Source organism: Heptranchias perlo, chromosome 21 (assembly GCF_035084215.1).
Source record: "Heptranchias perlo isolate sHepPer1 chromosome 21, sHepPer1.hap1, whole genome shotgun sequence".
Classification (NCBI taxonomy): Eukaryota; Metazoa; Chordata; class Chondrichthyes; order Hexanchiformes; family Hexanchidae; genus Heptranchias; species Heptranchias perlo.
In genome coordinates, this window is record NC_090345.1 from 21,345,724 (window position 1) to 21,365,246 (window position 19,523).

At 42.3% G+C, this 19,523-nt stretch overlaps 2 protein-coding genes across 2 annotated transcripts in view; one reads left to right on the plus strand and one right to left on the minus strand.

Annotated features, from left to right (window-relative positions):
- The window catches only part of sec23ip (SEC23 interacting protein), a 154,642-nt gene that overhangs the window by 127,295 nt on the left and 7,824 nt on the right, over positions 1-19,523 (plus strand). The window lies entirely within an intron of this gene.
- Positions 2,226-19,523, minus strand: part of LOC137340041 (phospholipid phosphatase 4-like) — a 212,649-nt gene continuing 195,351 nt past the window's right edge. Inside the window, exon 7 of the mRNA XM_068002251.1 lies at positions 2,226-2,732. Within this exon, the coding sequence (XP_067858352.1) occupies positions 2,533-2,732 (200 nt within the window). The 3' untranslated portion in view covers positions 2,226-2,532. The remainder of the gene's footprint in view (positions 2,733-19,523) is intronic.

The following is a 19,523-nucleotide window of genomic DNA, read 5'->3' on the forward strand; positions in this document are numbered from 1 at the left end:
AATGTGACATGCGCCGGACGCCACCTTGGTATAGGAGTTAGCGCATGCACAAATACCGAATGCCGGAAGCATGTAAAGTAAGGAGAAAATGGATACAATCAATGTGCAATGCTGATTTAAAGTGATAGATGCCATTTTGGGACTTAACGCTCAACTCAATGCACAGTCTTAACCCCGACCATCTGAACATGTCTTAGAATACCTTGAGGACTCCCACCAGCACTATTTAAAGGGACCCTACAGGATTTGCAGTTTAGTGGCTGGATTATTGCCTCTGGCTGCCGAGACATTTGTTACTGTTTTTGGAGGTCTCCTATACTTGAATACTAGGACTAGGGGATATAGCCTAATATTTAGAGCCAGGACGTGCAGGAGTGAAGTTAGGAAATGCTTCTACACACAAAGGGTGGGAGAATTTTGGAACGCTTTTCTGCAAATGGCAATTGGTGTTAGCTCAATTGAGAATTCTAAATCTGAGATTGATAGATTTCTGTGAATCAAGGGTATTAAGGGATATGAGGCTAAGGCGGGTATATGGAGTTAGGTCACAGGTCCATCATCATCTCATTGAATGACGGAACAGGCTCGAGGGGCTAAATGTCACTGCCACTGGCTGCCTCCTGATATGTGCCACCTTCTCCTGCAAGAAAGTGGAACGTATGTCTGGGTGATGTGCCTGTCATGGTTGAATAGCTGCCAGTGTGTGGCCTGTGAGTTGTGAGTGGGCAGCTTGCAACACTGGTAATGTTTAAGGGTGAGAGAGAGCATCTGATTGGAAGAGTTGAGTACTGATGGAAAGAGCTTGTTGGTATGTGGGTGATGGGGGGTGTAGTGCGTGGACCAGTGGAAGCGGCTAATGGTGCAGTTGGTAGGTGACGCCACTTGTCAGTTGATCTCACTCACCTTGACCACTCGTGTCAAAGCACTGAACTTCTTCCTGCACTGCATCCATGTTCATGGTGCTGTGCACCTGGCATTGACTTCGTCCCCCGCTGCCTCCCACTGCATTTTGGGCATATGTCTGGAGGGCCTCTTGTTCCCCCCCCACCCTGCAGATATAGGATGTCCCTCCTTCTGTCCACCTCTTGCACCAAGGCTCTAGTGCATCAGCAATGAACCTTGGTGCATGCAGGCCTGGTACAAACTCAGATTGGCAGATTGGTGAAGTCTGGCATGCAGATTGGAGGATGTGGGATTTAGTGGTGCGCAACCTTTATTCAATGTTATAACATAATTCATCAGTTTGTAAAAATAGGGACGGGAGCTGCATCTGAGATGTCTCCATGCAGACAGCAGACTGTTATTTTCAGCAAATAACAGGTACCAGCTATTTTTAAGAGATTTTTAAGAGACAGCCTACCTTTAAGAGATTGGGGCTCTCCCTGTTGGTGGAAGGTGCAAATTGCATTGAATCTTCATGTCAACGCTGATTCGGAATGCTGCTTGAAGATAAGTCCTCAAGCCTCACAAAAGTCTCGTCCTGCCTGTGCAGGGGCCATTGGGCGCGGGGTAACAGCTACCCGTGCCCAACAATAGGCCCTATCCAATTTTTTTTTCCCCCTCAATGAGTATGCCAAATTTAGGAAAGCTGATTGTAAAGTAATGACCAATGAAATAAGGAAGATAAATTGGAGGGCACCAGACAAAATGGAAAGCTTTCAGGATAATTGGAAAAGGTGCAAATTAAATATATTGCCATATATAGACGTTGAAGGTTAATCTCGGAACCTAGAACTAAATAGTTAAAAAGAGGTAAAAAAACTAGCCTAAAATATTTACATGTTGGGTTCACATAGGTCAAGGCAGTGTGGTTAATTATAAAGACAGAAAATATTAAACCAAATATTCAAATTAAAGACAGAATGTTATAATAGCTTAATAAAACAATTGATGAAAAATAATTGCAAAAAACACATTTTTGTACAATTTCAATTTTAATGAATAATACCACATTAACTTGAGCCTAGAAAAATGAAATTTCAATACATTTTTCAGATTAATACCTGTATCTCACTCCCTGTCATTTGTAATTACATCTTTAATGCAACCATCTATAATCGTTTCACAATATTAATTTCACTGCATTCATCAAAGGTTTTAATTACATTTTAATCAAAGCTTTATACATGATCTCTTCATACTGTCCACATTGTAATTATATTTAATTAAAGCATTTTCTTTCCAATATTGTGCAAAAATCTTTCTGTTACTTCAATCTTGCACTGTAATTACTTTTCATTCAAAATCATTTTTTCTGATTTGCTATGCATTTAAAGCACTTTGCCATTTATACCACATTTAATATCTGATAACCTTTTGAAAATGAATTTCCTATCTCAGCAGACACATATGCATGCCATTTTTGTAACAACCTAATTTTACTTTCAAAGTTTGCTTTCAAATGGACATACGAAGGACAAAAGTAGATGATCGAGTAATGGAATGGATTTTTTTTTGTTTCTTTAAATAGATTTTGTTTTGATTTATGTGGAATGTTAGAAGAGGTAATTGTCCATGTAACAAATGTAGTGGTCATACAGGGCCTTCATTTAATCCCTCTAAAGCCAGGCTGGTAGCTTTGTCTGGAGTGGACACTTCTTCCTGTTCAGCTGATATCTGAATCATGAGGCTAACATGTGGTTTGTGGCATTCCGTGTGGCTCAATGATGGATAATGTTGTCTGTAGGCAAGGTAGGCAAAAATAATGCCAATCAAGGCACCAACCAATGCATCTGCAATGCAAAAACAAATTATAAGTTTGAGTTTGGAACACACTACAAACAGACAGACAGAAAAACACCAGCTGATCCATCAAGTCTGTCCTATTCAGTCTCTTTGCAACTTGGCAACACAATCCCCAATACACCCCACCAAACAGCAGCCGTGTAATCTTTTGGGAGGGCCAAAAAAAAGGATTTTTAAAAATCCCAGGCTAATTTGAGAGGGGGATTATGGAACTTCCTTTCCGACTACCAAAGGCAATCAAAAACGAGTTCTAGGAGATAACAATAACCATGAGATTCATCACCAACATCACACTTACCTTTTGCATGCAGCGATTTCAACCTCCTTCAGAAGCTTGTCCAGCTCCCCTTTGAACATTGGTAGCGAATCTGGTGAGTCGGCAACCTATTCCAAAGGTCAATGACCCACTGAAAAGAATAAAACGCCTGACATCTAACCTAGTTCTATGCTTATTTAACTTGTATGCATGCCCCCTCAATCTCCCTAACTTAGCTAATTCAAATAATCCGTCCACAAATACACAGTCTAGTCCCTTCTTCATTTCAAATACTTCAACTAAGTCTCCTCGAAGTTTACAGTTTTCCAGAGTAAAAGGACTCAGCTCCCTGAGCCTATCGTGTTAGCTAAGAGTTTTTAAACTATGCATTAATTTAGTGGCCCTCCTCTGAACCTTTTCCAGGGCCTCTCTCTCCCACCATGTGAGGGGACCAGAACTGGACACAGTATTCTAGATGTGGCCTAAAAAAGGTTTATACAAGGACACTGTGTGAAAGTTCACTGCATGTTGGCTTTTTCAATGAAATATAAATTTGTTGGTTGGTGGTTAAAATGACAAAATGTAATGTATAAAGATTTTTACTTCAATTTGCATCGTATTTTTTGAAAGACTAGTCACTCCAGCAGAAATTGTAGTGGTTACTAAAGTAGTGCTTTACTTTAGCATTCACTTAATAAATTATCGATGTAGCAGTGCTAAATAAAACTTGGACTGAATGATCCACAAAGTTTTATAATGGAATATGGACAGGGACCTAATTAAAGTGTGAGGCTAGAGTTGAATGCTTTAATAGACACCCTACTCCAGCATAAAACTTACTCGGCTAATAATACTATAGATGGGTTCAGAAATGTTATATTTATTTGAAGTAACTATTTTTTCTTTTCTTTCGACAGTTAAAAATGTTGAATTAGTGTTAATGTTTTTCCTGTGGTCTGAAATTTTTCAATTGAGTTGGTCTTACCATGAATTAACAATGCTGTTCAGTTTATCAGATGTAAGGAATCTTACAACACCAGGTTATAGTCCAACAAATTTATTTTAAAATCACAAGCTTTCGGAGATTATCTCCTCATCTGACGAAGGAGATAATCTCCGAAAGCTTGTGATTTTAAAATAAATTTGTTGGACTATAACCTGGTGTTGTAAGATTCCTTACATTTGTCCACCCCAGTCCATCACCGGCATCTCCACATCACAGTTAATCAGAGGCTTAGATTTCATGAAACTATGTATTACTATGGTTACAATGAGTATACCAGTGCGTTTTATGGTAGAAGATGGGGCAGAGTGCTCTGTTGCATTTTCATATTTGAATCCACTCAAGGTCCTATACGTCAACACAACCTGGCAGAATATTTATTATGTCCATTAGGAGATGATTAGTAGAAAAGTAAGTATGAACCAACAGGAGCAGCTTAAGAACCTGCACTGTACTCTCATCTACTTTGCTTGTAAAGATGCATTTTTTATTGCAGTCATCCATGTTCTCCTGCCAATTGTATCAAATAATATACTAATTATCTTTAATATTAGCTGATACTCCTAATGTTTTCTTCTATTGATTCCATTCCTGTTAACTGTACAGTTTATTAGAGTAACACACAGAGATATTGTTAATTACTTTTACAAATTATACACATTCTCGTATTCCTATGCAATCAGGATGCTGTTTACTAGGGTGAGACCTCTATCTAAATCGCATTCAATTCTTTTTGTTAAAAAGACCATTCCACCTCCATGACACTGACTGTGCATCCACCACAGGGAGTGTGGGTGGCAAGAGAGGATTTGGTTGCAAAGTTATCAGGGAGGGATAGGCATGAGTTCTAAGAGGGTTACAGAGTTGGAGGAGAATATAATCACTTTATAAAAAGTACTGGTGGGGGGATTTCTCTCACTGCAAAAAGGATATGTCATCGATGCACTATAGACCTACTATCGACCTGCTTTAATGAGGATGGAGTTTTTATTTATTTGACGATTTCTGTTCAGTTAAAAGCCTTTAAGCCATTGTTTATGTGGGTTATCATTTAGGCTGTTCTCAGTACTGCCAGCCAAAAAATAAATACTTATCAACATTTTTTTGACATGGGTAACCCAATAGCTCTAAAGGTAAGAGTGCTCGAGTTCCATTTCATTGTGCTGTATTCCCTCAAGGCATTAGTTTTAATACACCTTGTTGGGCTCCTTAAAAAGATCACTTCACAACAGTAGAAAGCTACATTCTATTGATCTTTATCCCTCATTAGCTGCATGAGCTTGTGGCCCCCACATTCTCTGATTGGCCTTTAGTGTAGTGGTTGGGGGAAGAAACTGAAGTGCAAAACCAGGGATCTAAAAACTGGGATCAATTAAAAGCTACATTTTAAAATAAATTGTCTTGCACTCAGTACCTGTAAAGGTGGGGTAAATGGCCGATACTGAAAAAATGGTTGGGGAAAAAAGAGGAAACAAAAATTGTGAGATGTGTGAGAAGTATTCTTATATAAAGTAAAAGATGTTAAATCTAATCATAGAAAGTTACGCACAGAAGGAGGCCATTCGGCCCACCATGTACATGCTGGCCGAAAAAGAGCTATCCAGCTTAATCCTACTTTCCAGCACTTGGTCAGTAGCCCTATAGGTTATAGCACTTCAATTGCTCATCCAAGTTCTTTTTAAATGAGTTGAGGGTTTCTGTCTCTACCACCCTTTCAGGCAATGAGTTTCAGACCCCCTCCACCCTCCGGGTGAAAAAATTCTCCTCAGCTCCCCTCTAATCCTTCTACCAATTACATTAAATCTATGCCCCCTGGTCACTGACCTCTCTGCTAAAGGAAATAGGTCCTTCCTATCCACTCTATCTAGTCCCATCATAATTTTATATACCTCAATTGAATCTCGCCTCAGCCTCCTTTGTTCCAAAGAAAACAACCCCAGCCTATCCAATCTTTTCTCATAGCTAAAATTCTCCAGTCCTGGCAACATCCTCGTAAATCTCCTCTGTATTCTCTCCAGTGCAATCACATTTTTCCTGTAATGTGGTGACCAGAACTGTACGCAGTACTCAAGCTGTGGCCTAACCAATGTTTTATACAGTTCTAGCATAACCTCCCTGCTCTTATATTTTATGCCACGGCTAATAAAGGAAAGTTTCCCGTATGCCTTTTTAATCACCTTATCTACCTGTCCTGCTAACTTCAGGGATCTGTGGACATGCACTCCAAGGTCCCTTTAGTCCTCTACACCTCTCATCCTCCCATTTATTGTGTATTCCCTTGCTTTGTTTGCCCTCCTCCAAATACATTACATCACACTTCTCTGGATTGAATTCCATATGCCATTTTTCTTCCCATCCAACCAGTCCATCGATATCTTCCTGCAGTCTACAGCTTTCCTCCTCACTATCAACCACATGGCCAATTTTTGTATCATCTGCAAACTTCTTGATCAAGCCTCCCACATTCAAGTCCAAATCATTAATATAGACCACAAAAAGCAAGGGATCTGGTACTGAGCTTTGCGGAACCTCTCTGGAAACAGCCTTCCAGTCGCAAAAAGACCCGTCAACCATTACCCTTTGCTTCCTGTCACTGAGCCAAATTTGGATCCAACTAGCCACTTTCCCTTGGATCCCATGGGCTTTTACTTTTTTGACCAGTCTGCCATGTGGGACCTTGTCAAAAGCCTTGCTAAGATCCATGTACACTACATCAAACGCCTTACCCCCATCGACTATCCTTGTTACCTCCTCAAAAAATTCAATCAAGTTAGTCACATACGACCTTCCTTTAACAAATCCATGCTGACTGTCCTTGACTAACCTGTGCCTTTCTAAGTGACGATTTATGCTGTCCCTCAGAATTGATTCCAATAATTTGCCCACCACCGAGGTCAGACTGATTGGCCTATAATTACTCGGTCTATCTCTTTCTCCCTTTTTAAACAACGGTACAACGTTAGCAATCGTCCAATCCTCCGGCACCACATCTGTAGCCAAGGAGGATCGAAAAATGATGGTCAGAACCTCCGTTATTTCCTCCCTTGCTTCTCTTAACAGCCTGGGATACATTTCATCCAGGCCTGGTGATTTATCTACTTTCAAAGATGCTAAATCCCTTAATACTTCCTCTCTCACTATGTTTATCCCATCCAATATTTCACACTCCTCCTCCTCCTTAACTACAATCTCTGCACTGTCCCCGTCTTTTGTGACGACAGACGCAAAGTATTCATTAAGAACCATACCCACATCTTCCGCCTCCACACATAGATTACCTTTTTGGTCTCTAATAGGCCCTACTCTTTCCTTAGTTATCCTCTTGCTCTTTATGTATTTATAAAACATTTTTGGGTTTTCCTTAATTTTACTTGCCAGTATTTTTTCATGCCCTCTCTTTGCTTTCCTAATTTCCTTTTTTAATTTCACCCCTGCACTTTCTATACTCCTCTGGGCTTTCTGCAGTATTGAGCTCTTGGTATCTGACATAAGCTTCTCTTTTTTGTCTTATCTTACACTGTGTGCTCCTTGACATCCAGGGGGCTCTAGATTTGGCAATTCCACCCTTTTTCTTTGTGGGAACATGTTTACTTTGAACCCCTTGAATCTTCCCCTTGAATGCCTCCCACTGCTCTGACACTGATTTACCTTCAAGAAGTTGTTTCCAGTCCACTTTTGCTAAATCACTTCTCAGCTTAGTAAAATTGGCCTTTCCACAATTTAGAACTTTTACTCCTGTTCTATCTTTGTCCTTTTCCATAACTACGCTAAATCTAACTGAATTATGGTCACTACCACTGATACTCCTTCCATCTGCCCAGATTCATTCCCTAAAACTAAATCCAGAACTGCCCTCCCCCCTCCACCCCCTGCTCTTGTTGGGCTTGCTACGTACTGGCTAAAAAAGTTCTCCTGAATGCAATTTAAGAATTCTGTGCCCTCTATACCTTTTGCACTGATTGTATCCCAGTTAATATTAGGGTAGTTGAAATCCCCATCTGCTTTATTGTTTTTGCACTTCTCAGAAATTTGCCTATATATTTGCTCTTCTATCTCCCTCTGACTGTTGGGGGTCTATAGTACACTCCCAGCAGTGTGACTGCCCCTTTTTTGTTCTTTAGCTCAACCCATATGGCCTCATTTGATGAAGGTTCTAACATATCATCCCTCCTCACAGCCGTAATTGTTTCTTTAACCAATATTGCCACCCCCCCCCTTCCTTTTTTATCCCCCTCTCTATCTCATCTGAAAACCCTGTAACCAATGTTGGGCTGCCATTCCTGCCCCTAATTTATTGGTTTCTTTTCTATTCAATGTATAAAAATTTGCCACATTAATAATCATCACTAATGTCTATAAAAGGTGTTCCTTGGTTCCAGTTTCTCAGTAGAACTGTTCTGAAGTGAGGCTGTATGTCTTTTATCTCATCCCAAGTAACACCATGCGTATAGGAAGAACTGTAATGCAGACAGAATGTTCCTATAATCCTGTACTGTTCCAGTACAGCTACAACACTGGCATCTACCCAACAATGTGGAAAATTGCCCAGGTTTGTCCTGTCCACAAAAAGCAGGACAAATCCAATCCGACCAATTATCGCCCCATCAGTCTACTCTCAATCATCAGCAAAGTGATGGAAGGTGTCATGAAAAGTGCTATCTAGTGGAATTTACTCACCAATAACCTGCTCACCGATGCTCAGTTTGGGTTCTGCCAGGACCACCTGGCTCCAGATCTTATTACATGGACAAAAGAGATGAATTCCAGAGGTGAGGTGAGAGGAGAGTGACTGCCCTTAACATCAAAGTAGCATTTGACCGAGTGTGGCACCAAGGAGCCCAAGTAAAATTGAAGTCAATGGGAATCAGGGGGAAAACTCTCCAGTGGCTGGAGTCATACCCAAGCACAAGGGAAGATGGTAATGGTTGTTGGAGGCCAATCATCTCAGCCCCAGGTCATTGCTGCAGTAGTTCCTCAGGGCAGTGGCCTAGGCCCAATCATCTTCAGCTGCTTCATCAATGACCTTCCCTCCATCATAAGGTCAGAAATGGGGATGTTCGCTGATGACTGCACAGTGTTAAGTTTCATTCGCAACCCCTCAGATAATAAAGCAGTGCATGCCCGCATGCAGCAAGACCTGGACAACATCCAGGCTTGGGCTGATAAGTGGCAAGTAACATTCGCACCAGACAAGTGCCAGGCAATAACCATCTCCAACAAGAGAGAGTCTAACCACCTTCCCTTGACATTCCACGGCATTACCATCGCCGAATGCCCCACCATCAACATCCTGGGGGTCACCATTGACCAGAAACTTAACTGGACCAGCCACATAAATACTGTGGCTACAAGAGCAGGTCAGAGGCTGGGTATTCTGCGGCAAGTGACTCACCTCCTGACTCCCCAAAGCCTTTCCACCATCTACAAAGCACAAGTCAGGAGTGTGATGGAAAACTCTCCTCTTGCCTGGATGAGTGCAGCTCCAACAACACTCAAGAAGCTCGACACCATCCAGGACAAAACAGCCGGCTTGATTGGCTCCCCATCCACCACCCTAAACATTCACTCCCTTCACCACCGGCGCACAGTGGCTGCAGTGTGTACTATCCACGGGATGCACTGCAGCAACTCGCCAAGGCTTCTTCGACAGCACCTCACAAACCCGCGACCTCTACCACCTAGAAGGACAAGGGCAGCAGGCACATGGGAACAACACCACCTGCACGTTCCCCTGCAAGTCACACACCATCTCGACTTGGAAATATATCGCCGTTCCTTCATCGTTGCTGGGTCAAAATCCTGGAACTCCCTACCTAACAGCAGTGTGGGAGAACCTTCACCACACGGACTGCAGCGGTTCAAGAAGGTGGCTCACTACCATCTTCTCAAGGGCAATTAGGGATGGGCAATAAATGCTGGCCTTGCCAGCGACGCCCACATCCCATGAACGAATTTAAAAAAAATACAACTTTCAATCAGAAAAAAAGTGACCTTTTCAAGACGACAATTTATTTTCTGAAAATTACAGCTCACAGGAGATGGGGGCAGTTATAATTTTTAAGAAATAGCTACGTCATGTGTAATGGTAGGGAAAAATTATTTTGGAAGAGTAATGCAAAAGCACAAAACCTAAAGCAGCTTAAGGCTGCCAGGTCTGACTTGCCACCATTAAAAATAACATTTACTAATCTTGCCCAAAACTGGTCCAATTTTACAATTTAAGCCGAGACTTTTCTGTGTGAAACTATGAAACAAATATTTCATGTAAATGCAATTTAGGAAAACTATTGTACAAAGGATTTTATTTTAAATCGGCATCACAAGGATTTAAAAAAAAATGTTGTTTCAGCATCCAATTTATACTGCAGACTTTTAACAAAATCTGCATTCTTCATCTGTGAGCTGCAGCTTTAGTAAAATGGAATGTATTGATCTGGATAGTATCCAAAGAAGATTAAAAAGGCCTTCAATCCTTATACAAACATCAATGTGGCACTTTAGTACAAACCTGTTCCATTTTTAATTAAAGGTCTGCACCTAATCTTTTAATCTCATATCACGCTGGGTGAACTGCCTATCAGCTCAGATATGAACAGGGATCAGGGTGACCCAAGACAGCAAAAATATATTTTAATAACTGGGAAAATGTAAATTTTTGAAAATGTTGAGAGTTCGCAGTTTGTAATTAAAAGTCTACAGTCTTGTATGGAAGTGTTTGATTTTGTACAAGAAGTGGCGTTCACTCTTTGCATATTCTCATAACTCACTCTCCAAAGGAAACATTTTCTTTAATTTTTGTTCCAGTTTTTTCACCTCTTTGTATCCAGTCTAATAAGAACTGGCTTAATAATACTTGTCAGCTTCACTTGCTAACAGCCTGTTTAATTCAGTTTGTGTAGTTGGACCTGGCACCTCTGATGCTTTGGCCAACATTTCTCATTCAACCAGTGCCTTCAAAAAACATATTAACTGATCATTCATCTTATTGTTGCTTGTACAATGTTACCAGTACACAAATAGTTGCTGCATTTGCTACATAATGATAGTCAATGCACCTCAAGAAGTAATTCATTTTGTCAAAGAGATATTTTGCTGTCAAAGACATAATATAAAAGCAAATATTACAATTATCACCAATAGTGAACAGCAAACTGAAACTGGGCACTAAAAAATGAGAGATGTCTTTGCCTCTATAAAGGAAAAGAAGAATGATGGGGCCTGTGTATTAGTGCTGCCCTTTGAGCACCACCCATATGCGCAATATGCCGCAATGCCATGAAGGTTACAAGTTCAATCCCTCGCTCTGCTCAGTTCCCTGAGCTGTGCTGAGTGGTGAGGTGCCCAGCCAAGGCTGTGAACCAAAGATGAATGTAAATGTTCTGCCTGGACATCACTTCACATTTTGCAGTTGGGGGAGGGAGGGAGGGGGACATGGGGTGAAATTGGCTAACTACCTTAAGACCTCTTGATAAAGGAGACCCAAATCTGGCTAAAGAAATTACCTTTAGCCCCTGATCTGTAATTTTGCTCTTAATTAGTTTTTATTATTTAGATTAATGAAGGGCTATCTCCCATTCTGCTTGCCTAAATCAGCTACAATGGTTGATTCTTGGCCTGCATAAAGATGAATTTATGAGACAGCCTGTCTATGCCCTAATCAGGTTCACTGCCCTTTTACTCCTGATGCAGCTGCTCCAAGTCATTGATTATCTTCATTTATCTTTGGAGTGACTGAATCTCAGTTTCTGGAAAGGATGAAGTGCTTTCAGCCAATTGCCCATCAGAAATCGCCTGGAAGAACTAGTCTCACATCAGGAAGGGAAGGCATTGGCTGTTGCCTGAAGGCAGTTGGCAACAAGCTTCATCAAAAAAACGGCAAGCTGTTTAAAGTTAAAATGAACTCTGACCACCTGCTATTCCACCATTCAGATGTTAATGATTGAAAATAAGTGATGGTTTTGTTAGGTCTTACTGATCATTAAAAATCATGCTACTGGTGGGATGTCAGTGAGTGTCTGTGTATGTATTTGAATACAAAATATGGAGCTCTGCCTTCCCCGGTTTCACAACAATGTGAACAGGCAGCTACTCCCACTTGCCCCATTGCTGTGAATATAATCAATACTGCGGCCTTCAGTGCAGCATTCCTGTCTGGCGCAAAAATAAAACAGGAAAGGTGGCTCAACCATGGCTTACAAAAGAAATTAGGGATAGTATTAGATCCAAAGAGGAGACATATAAAATTGCCAGAAAAAGCGGCAAGCCTGAGGATTGGGAGCAGTTTAGAATTTAGCAAAGGAGAACAAAGAGATTGATTAAGAGGGAAAAAATAGAGTATGAGTGTAAACTAGCAGGGAACATAAAAACTGACTGTAAAAGCGTCCATAAATATGTCAAGAGAAAAAGATTAGTGAAGACAAATGTAGGTCCCTTACAGTCAGAAATGGGGGAAATTATAATGGGGAACAAAGAAATGGCAGAACAATTAATCACATACTTTGGTCTGACTTCACAAAGGAGGACACAAATAAACTCCCGGACATGTTAGGGAACCAAGGGTCTAGTGAGAGGGAGGAACGGAAGGAAACCAGTATTGGTAAAAAAATAGTGCTAGGGAAATTAATGGGGCTAAAGGCTGACAAATCCCCAGGGCCTGATAATCTACATCCCAGAGTACTAAAGGAAGTGGCCCTGGAAATAATGGATGCATTGGTGATCATCTTCCAAAATTCTATAGACTCTGGAACAGTTCCTACAGATTGGAGGGTGGCAAATGTAACCCCACTATTTAAAAAAGGAGGGAGAGAAAAACAGGGAATTACAGACCAGTTAGCCTAACATCAGTAGTGGGGAAAATGCTAGAGTCTATTATAAAGGATGTGATAACAGAACACTTGGAGGGCATTAACGGGATTGGACAAAGTCAGCATGGGTTTATGAAAGGGAAATCATGCTTAACAAATCTACTGGAGTTTTTTGAAGAGGTAACTAGTAGAATAGATAGGGGCGAACCAGTGGATGCGGTGAACTTGGATTTTCAGAAGGCTTTTGATAACGTCCCACACAAGAGGTTAGTGTGCAAAATTAAAGCACATGGGATTGGGGGGAATATACTGGCATGGATTGAGAATTGGTTGACAGACAGGAAACAGAGAGTAGGAATAAACGGGTCTTTTTCCGGGTGGCAGGCAGTGACTAGTGGGGTACCGCAGGGATCAGTGCTTGGGCCCCAGCTATTCACAATATATATCAATGATTTGGATGAGGGAACTGAATGTAACATTTCCAAGATTGCAGCCGACACAAAGTTGGGGTCGAATGTGAGCTGTGAGGAGGATGCAAAGAGGCTCCATTGTGATTTAGACAAGTTGGGTGAGTGGGCAAGAACATGGCAGATGCAGTATAACGTGGATAAATGTGAGGTTATCCACTTTGGTTGTAAAAACAGAAAGGCAGATTATTATCTGAATGGTGATAGATTGGGAAAAGGGGAGGTGCAACGAGACCTGGGTGTCCTTGTACACCAGTCGCTGAAAGCGAGCATTCAGGTGCAGCAAGCAGTTAGGAAGGCGAATGGTATGTTGGCCTTCATTGCAAGAGGATTTGAGTATAGGAACAGGGATGTCTTACTGCAGTTGCACAGGGCCTTGGTGAGACCACATCTGGAGTATTGTGTGCAGTTTTGGTCTCCTTATCCGAGGAAGGATATACTTGCCATGGTGGGAGTGCAACAAAGGTTTATCAGACTGATTCCTGGGATGGCAGGACTGACTGGGTATGAGGAGAGATTGGGTCGACTAGGCCTATATTCACTAGAGTTTAGAAGAATGGGAGGTGATCTTATCGAAACATATAAAAATCATATAACAATACTAGACAGACTAGATGCAGGGAGGATGTTCCCGATGGCTGGGGAGTCCAGAACCAGGGGTCACAGTCTCAGGATACGGGGTATGCCATTTAGAACCAAGAAGAGGAGAAATTTCTTCACTCAGAGGGTGGTGAACCTGTGGAATTCTCTACCACAGAAGGCAGTGGAGGCCAAGTCATTAAATATATTCAAGAAGGAGATAGATATATTTCTTAATGCTAAAGGGATCAAGGGATATGGGGAAAAAGCGGGAACAGGGTGCTGAGTTAGATGATCAGCCATGATCAATTTGAATGGCGGAGCAGGCCGGAAGGGCCGAATGGCCTACTCTTGCTCCTATTTTCTATGATTCTATGAAATGTGGCATTAATATATTTTCCCCGCCTTCTCTCTCTTAAGCTCTTTTTCTCTATTCTTTTCTCTTTCATTTCTCCTTTTCTATTTCTTCTTTCTCTTTTTATTTTCTTTTCCCTGCCTCCATACCTCTTTCCTCCCTCCACCCACCACCACCCCCCCCAACTTGTTCCTAGTTGTGAGCGTGAGTGCTACTATCGTGGTTTGGTATTGCTTTCTTTTGATGTCCAGCCAGGGAGAGCCTGTAGTTTTAATTGGGAACTTTCACTGGTGCTTATAAATTCTGGGGTACTCGTGGGTCCAAAGCATCTTTTCACTTTCTGTCGCTCCAGCCAAAGAAAACAAAAACCTTATGAAGATGGGATTTACCACAGCTGTACATGCAGGAGATTGCAATCTTGGGTATGAGGCACTTTTCAAAGGTCAGAGAGTTGGTCAAAGGTCAGAGAGTTGGTCAAAGGTCAGAGAGTTCGTACTTCTGTTCCTGAAGATCCGTCAAGAGTCACTGAGATTTGGCATCTTTCACTGTTTTGGAGGTATTTCTGCAATCTAACTGAAAATATCCAAAAATTTCACTGATTATTTTTTAAATGTACAAGTTTTGTAGTATTTCAGTATGATTTTATGTTTCAAGTTTAACTTTTGTGCAGTAAACACAAAAAAACATAAAATTCACAAATTTCACTGCAAAATTCACTCGCAAAACAATTAAGCAGAGATTTTGCAGCCAAAGTCTCCAAACATACCATCAGGGTTGGTTCACAGCAGCCTGCGAGCTCACTGACAGTCATTTTATCAAATTTGGCAATTATAACAGTACTCCTGAATAGCTCTGTGCCAGAATATTTCCCCCCAAATACATAGATATCCCACTGTGTTGTGATGGAATTACAGAAACTCTGTTTCCCATCAGGTTTATCCTTCCTCTGAATGTACGCGCACAACTAAGATTACATATAAATGCCGCTTCCAGTCTTTGCACTAGTAAAATCAAGGATTAGTTGACACTGCTTAAACCTGGATTAACAGGTTGTACATCTTAAGTATAAGCACCGGCAATTAGAAAATCCCAGTTCCAAGGTATAATTGCTTAACAACCTCATATGATTGAAATTGTGAAAAATAATTAATTAGTGTAAAATGGGGATGAAGTGAATTGAAAAGCCTAGTGGAGGTTGTGGGTCGTGGGTCAACCTGATGCAAACTTCCTGTCCCTCCTTTAACAGCATCTGCTCATCTGAACTGTGGTTGGTACTTTATTGCGTTTCAGTGAGTGGTTATGATACAAGTATGTAAATCACATATTAATATGGATGGTTGGAGCAGTTTCATCAAACTGATCATACAATAATTAGTTTTCTTTATAAATCTTAGTTGTCTAATGCCATCATCTGCATTCAAAGAGGCTTCTTTAAATCCTAACTCTGCTTCCCTCTACCCTGATCTGTTCTAAAATGGACCGTACATATATCAATTACAGGTAAATGATGTGAGTGGCGTGTTTGCATTCCATTCACATCAGCGTGAAGCAATAGTTGAGCACTCAGCTTTTTCCAGATACTTGCTGATTTAGTCCCTAACAAATCCTTAACAGCTTGTAAATGCTGACAATCACACCAAGCCAGTAGATACTGTTGATCAGTGCAGTGGGTGCTTACAAGCCTGTGTTTTAAAGGTATATCAGGCCATAATGCACCTACCATCAATAGTGTTACATTAATTCCCTATGGAGCAGCTGCACCTAGTGGGAGTTTGTATGTGAATGTCAATATATAGTATCACAGTGCATAAAGATTCCTGTTGAATCGAGCAAAATCCAGTTATATTATGCCTTACATTTCATGAACATATTTTGTGTCATTTTGTTATTCTGTTCTCTGCTACATGTGCTTTTATGAATGAAGGGAAGAGATTAACAGAATCTATTTATTTTAATGTGGCTGAATCAGGTATTCCCAATTTAATCATTTTTTGTGTTTCACTTAAAGCAAACAAATAAAAAATTAGATAAAATGAAAAACATTTATTTAGCACTTTTAAAATGTCCCAAGGCACTTCACTGAGCCAAAGAAGCAAAGAGTAAGAGAGATGACCAAAAGCTTGGTCAAAGAGGTGGTTTTTAAGGGTGACCTTAAAAGGAGGAAAGGGAGGTGGCGAGGCGGAGGGGTTTAGGGAGGAAACTCCAGAGTGCGGGGTCTATGCGACAGTAGGAATGACTGTCACTATGGGGGGTGGGGGGGGGAGTGAAAGAAGGGGAGGTTGCACAAGGAGCAGAGGAACAGAGTCTTGTAGGGCTGGAGGAGGTTACAGAGACAGGGAGGGGCAAGGCCATGGAAGAATTTAAACACAAGGATGAAAATATGAAATTTGAGGTGTTGGGAAACCAGGAACCAATATAGGTCAGCAAGGACTGGGGTGATGGGCGAGCCTGACCGTGCAAGAGAGGATACAAGCAGCAGAGTTTTGGATAAGCTGAAGTTTATGGAGGGTGGAGAATGGGGCAAATGGAGGTTCTACCCCTTGTAAGGCAAATAGGAAACTCCTGAAAATGGCAAAGACCCTTCACAACTGAGTCTCTGCCATTTTTGGGGGGTTCTGCTGGTCTCACTTGTTGAATTTCAGCCCCAGAATTTTCTTCCTGTGAGATGTGAGCCCCAGAAAGTTTTGATCCAGAATTTTAGGCTATCTTTGAAGGAGATGTATATTCTTAAGTGACAATTCTATGATCAGCCTCACAGACAACAATGTTGTTTGCAACTGTTATGTCAAATAATGTTAGCAGAGGTGGATATTCCATCATCTGTGCATTGATTGTTGAATGTAGATGGTTCCTTGTTCCCCGTGATTGCTAAGCAAATAAAAATTCACTGTAAAGTGTGGCTTAAGATTTGTAAACAATTTTACAACACCAAGTTATAGTCCAGCAATTTTATTTTAAATTCACAAGCTTTCGGAGATTTTCTCCTTCCTCAGGCAAATGTTTCAAGATCTCCTTGAAGCCTACGCATTTATACATATTGAACAATAATACATGGTGTTTACAGACTGCCCCTGCAACTGCCCGTTGCCAAGGCAATCACCGTGTTCAGACAGAGAGGTGTTACCTGCAGAACCTCCGAATACACATTCAACAAAAAAACAAACAGGGAAAAAAAACAGAGAAAAAAAAAAACACAGAGAGAGGCAGAAACATCCGGAAGGCAGAGAGAGCCAGCAAATGACCCATTATATTAAAAACAGATAACATTTGTTCGCTGGTGGGGTAACGTGTAGCGTGACATGAACCCAAGATCCCGGTTGAGGCCGTCCTCATGGGTGCGGAACTTGGCTATCAATTTCTGCTCGACGATTTTGCGTTGTCGTGTGTCTCGAAGGCCGCCTTGGAGTACGCTTACCCGAAGGTCGGTGGATGAATGTCCATGACTGCTGAAGTGTTCCCCGACTGGGAGGGAACCCTCCTGTTTGGCGATTGTTGCGCGGTGTCCGTTCATCCGTTGTCGCAGCGTCTGCATGGTCTCGCCAATGTACCATGCTCTGGGGCATCCTTTCCTGCAACGTATGAGGTAGACAACGTTGGCTGAGTCACAGGAGTATGAACCATGCACCTGGTGGGTGGTGTCATCTCGTGTGATGGTGGTATCTGTGTCGATGATCTGGCATGTCTTGCAGAGGTTACCGTGGCAGGGTTGTGTGGCATCGTGGACGCTGTTCTCTTGAAAGCTAGGTAGTTTGCTGCGAACGATGGTCTGTTTGAGGTTGGGTGGCTGTTTAAAGGCGAGTAGTGGAGGTGTGGGGATGGCCATAGCGAGGTGTTTGTCCTCATTGATGACATGTTGAAGGCTGCGGAGAACATGGCGTAGTTTCTCCGCTCCGGGGAAGTACTGGACGACAAAGGGTACTCTGTTGGTTGCGTCCCGTGTTAGTCTCCTGAGGAGGTCTATGCGATTTTTTGCTGTGGCCCGTCGGAACTGTCGATCGATGAGTCGAGCGTCATATCCCGTTCTTACTAGGGCGTCTTTCAGCGTCTGTAGGTGTCCATCGCGTTCCTCCTCGTCTGAGCAGACCCTGTGTATTCGCAGGGCCTGTCCATAGGGGATGGCCTCTTTGACGTGGTTAGGGTGGAAGCTGGAAAAGTGGAGCATCGTGAGGTTGTCCGTGGGCTTGCGGTAGAGTGAGGTGCTGAGGTGCCCGTCTTTGATGGAGATTCGTGTGTCCAAGAAAGAAACTGATTCTGAGGAGTAGTCCATGGTGAGCTTGATGGTGGGATGGAACTTGTTGATGTTATCGTGTAGTCTCTTTAGTGATTCCTTGCCGTGGGTCCATAGAAAGAAAATGTCGTCGATGTATCTGGTGTATAGTGTTGGTTGGAGGTCTTGTGCAGTGAAGAAGTCCTGCTCGAACTTGTGCATGAAAATGTTGGCGTATTGGGGTGCGAATTTGGTCCCCATGGCTGTTCCGTGTGTTTGGGTTATCGAAGGTGAAGACATTGTGATCCAGGATGAAGCGGATGAGTTGTAGGATGGCTTCCGGAGATTGGCTGTTGTTGGTGTTGAGTATTGATGCTGTCGCAGCGATGCCGTCATCGTGGGGGATACTGGTGTATAGTGCCGAGACGTCCATCGTGGTGAGAAGTGTTCCTGGTTCAACTGGTCCGTGGGTACTGAGTTTTTGTAGGAAGTCTGTAGTGTCACGACAGAAGCTGGGGGTTCCCTGTACGATGGGTTTCAGGATGCCCTCGATGTATCCAGAGAGGTTCTCACACAGGGTTCCGTTGCCTGATACGATGGGACGTCCGGGTGTGTTGGCTTTGTGTATCTACGCCATGTTCTCCTACGCCATGTTCTCCGCAGCCTTCAACATGTCATCAATGAGGACAAACACCTCGCTATGGCCATCCCCACACCTCCACTACTCGCCTTTAAACAGCCACCCAACCTCAAACAGACCATCGTTCGCAGCAAACTACCTAGCTTTCAAGAGAACAGCGTCCACGATGCCACACAACCCTGCCACGGTAACCTCTGCAAGACATGCCAGATCATCGACACAGATACCACCATCACACGAGATGACACCACCCACCAGGTGCATGGTTCATACTCCTGTGACTCAGCCAACGTTGTCTACCTCATACGTTGCAGGAAAGGATGCCCCAGAGCATGGTACATTGGCGAGACCATGCAGACGCTGCGACAACGGATGAACGGACACCGCGCAACAATCGCCAAACAGGAGGGTTCCCTCCCAGTCGGGGAACACTTCAGCAGTCATGGACATTCATCCACCGACCTTCG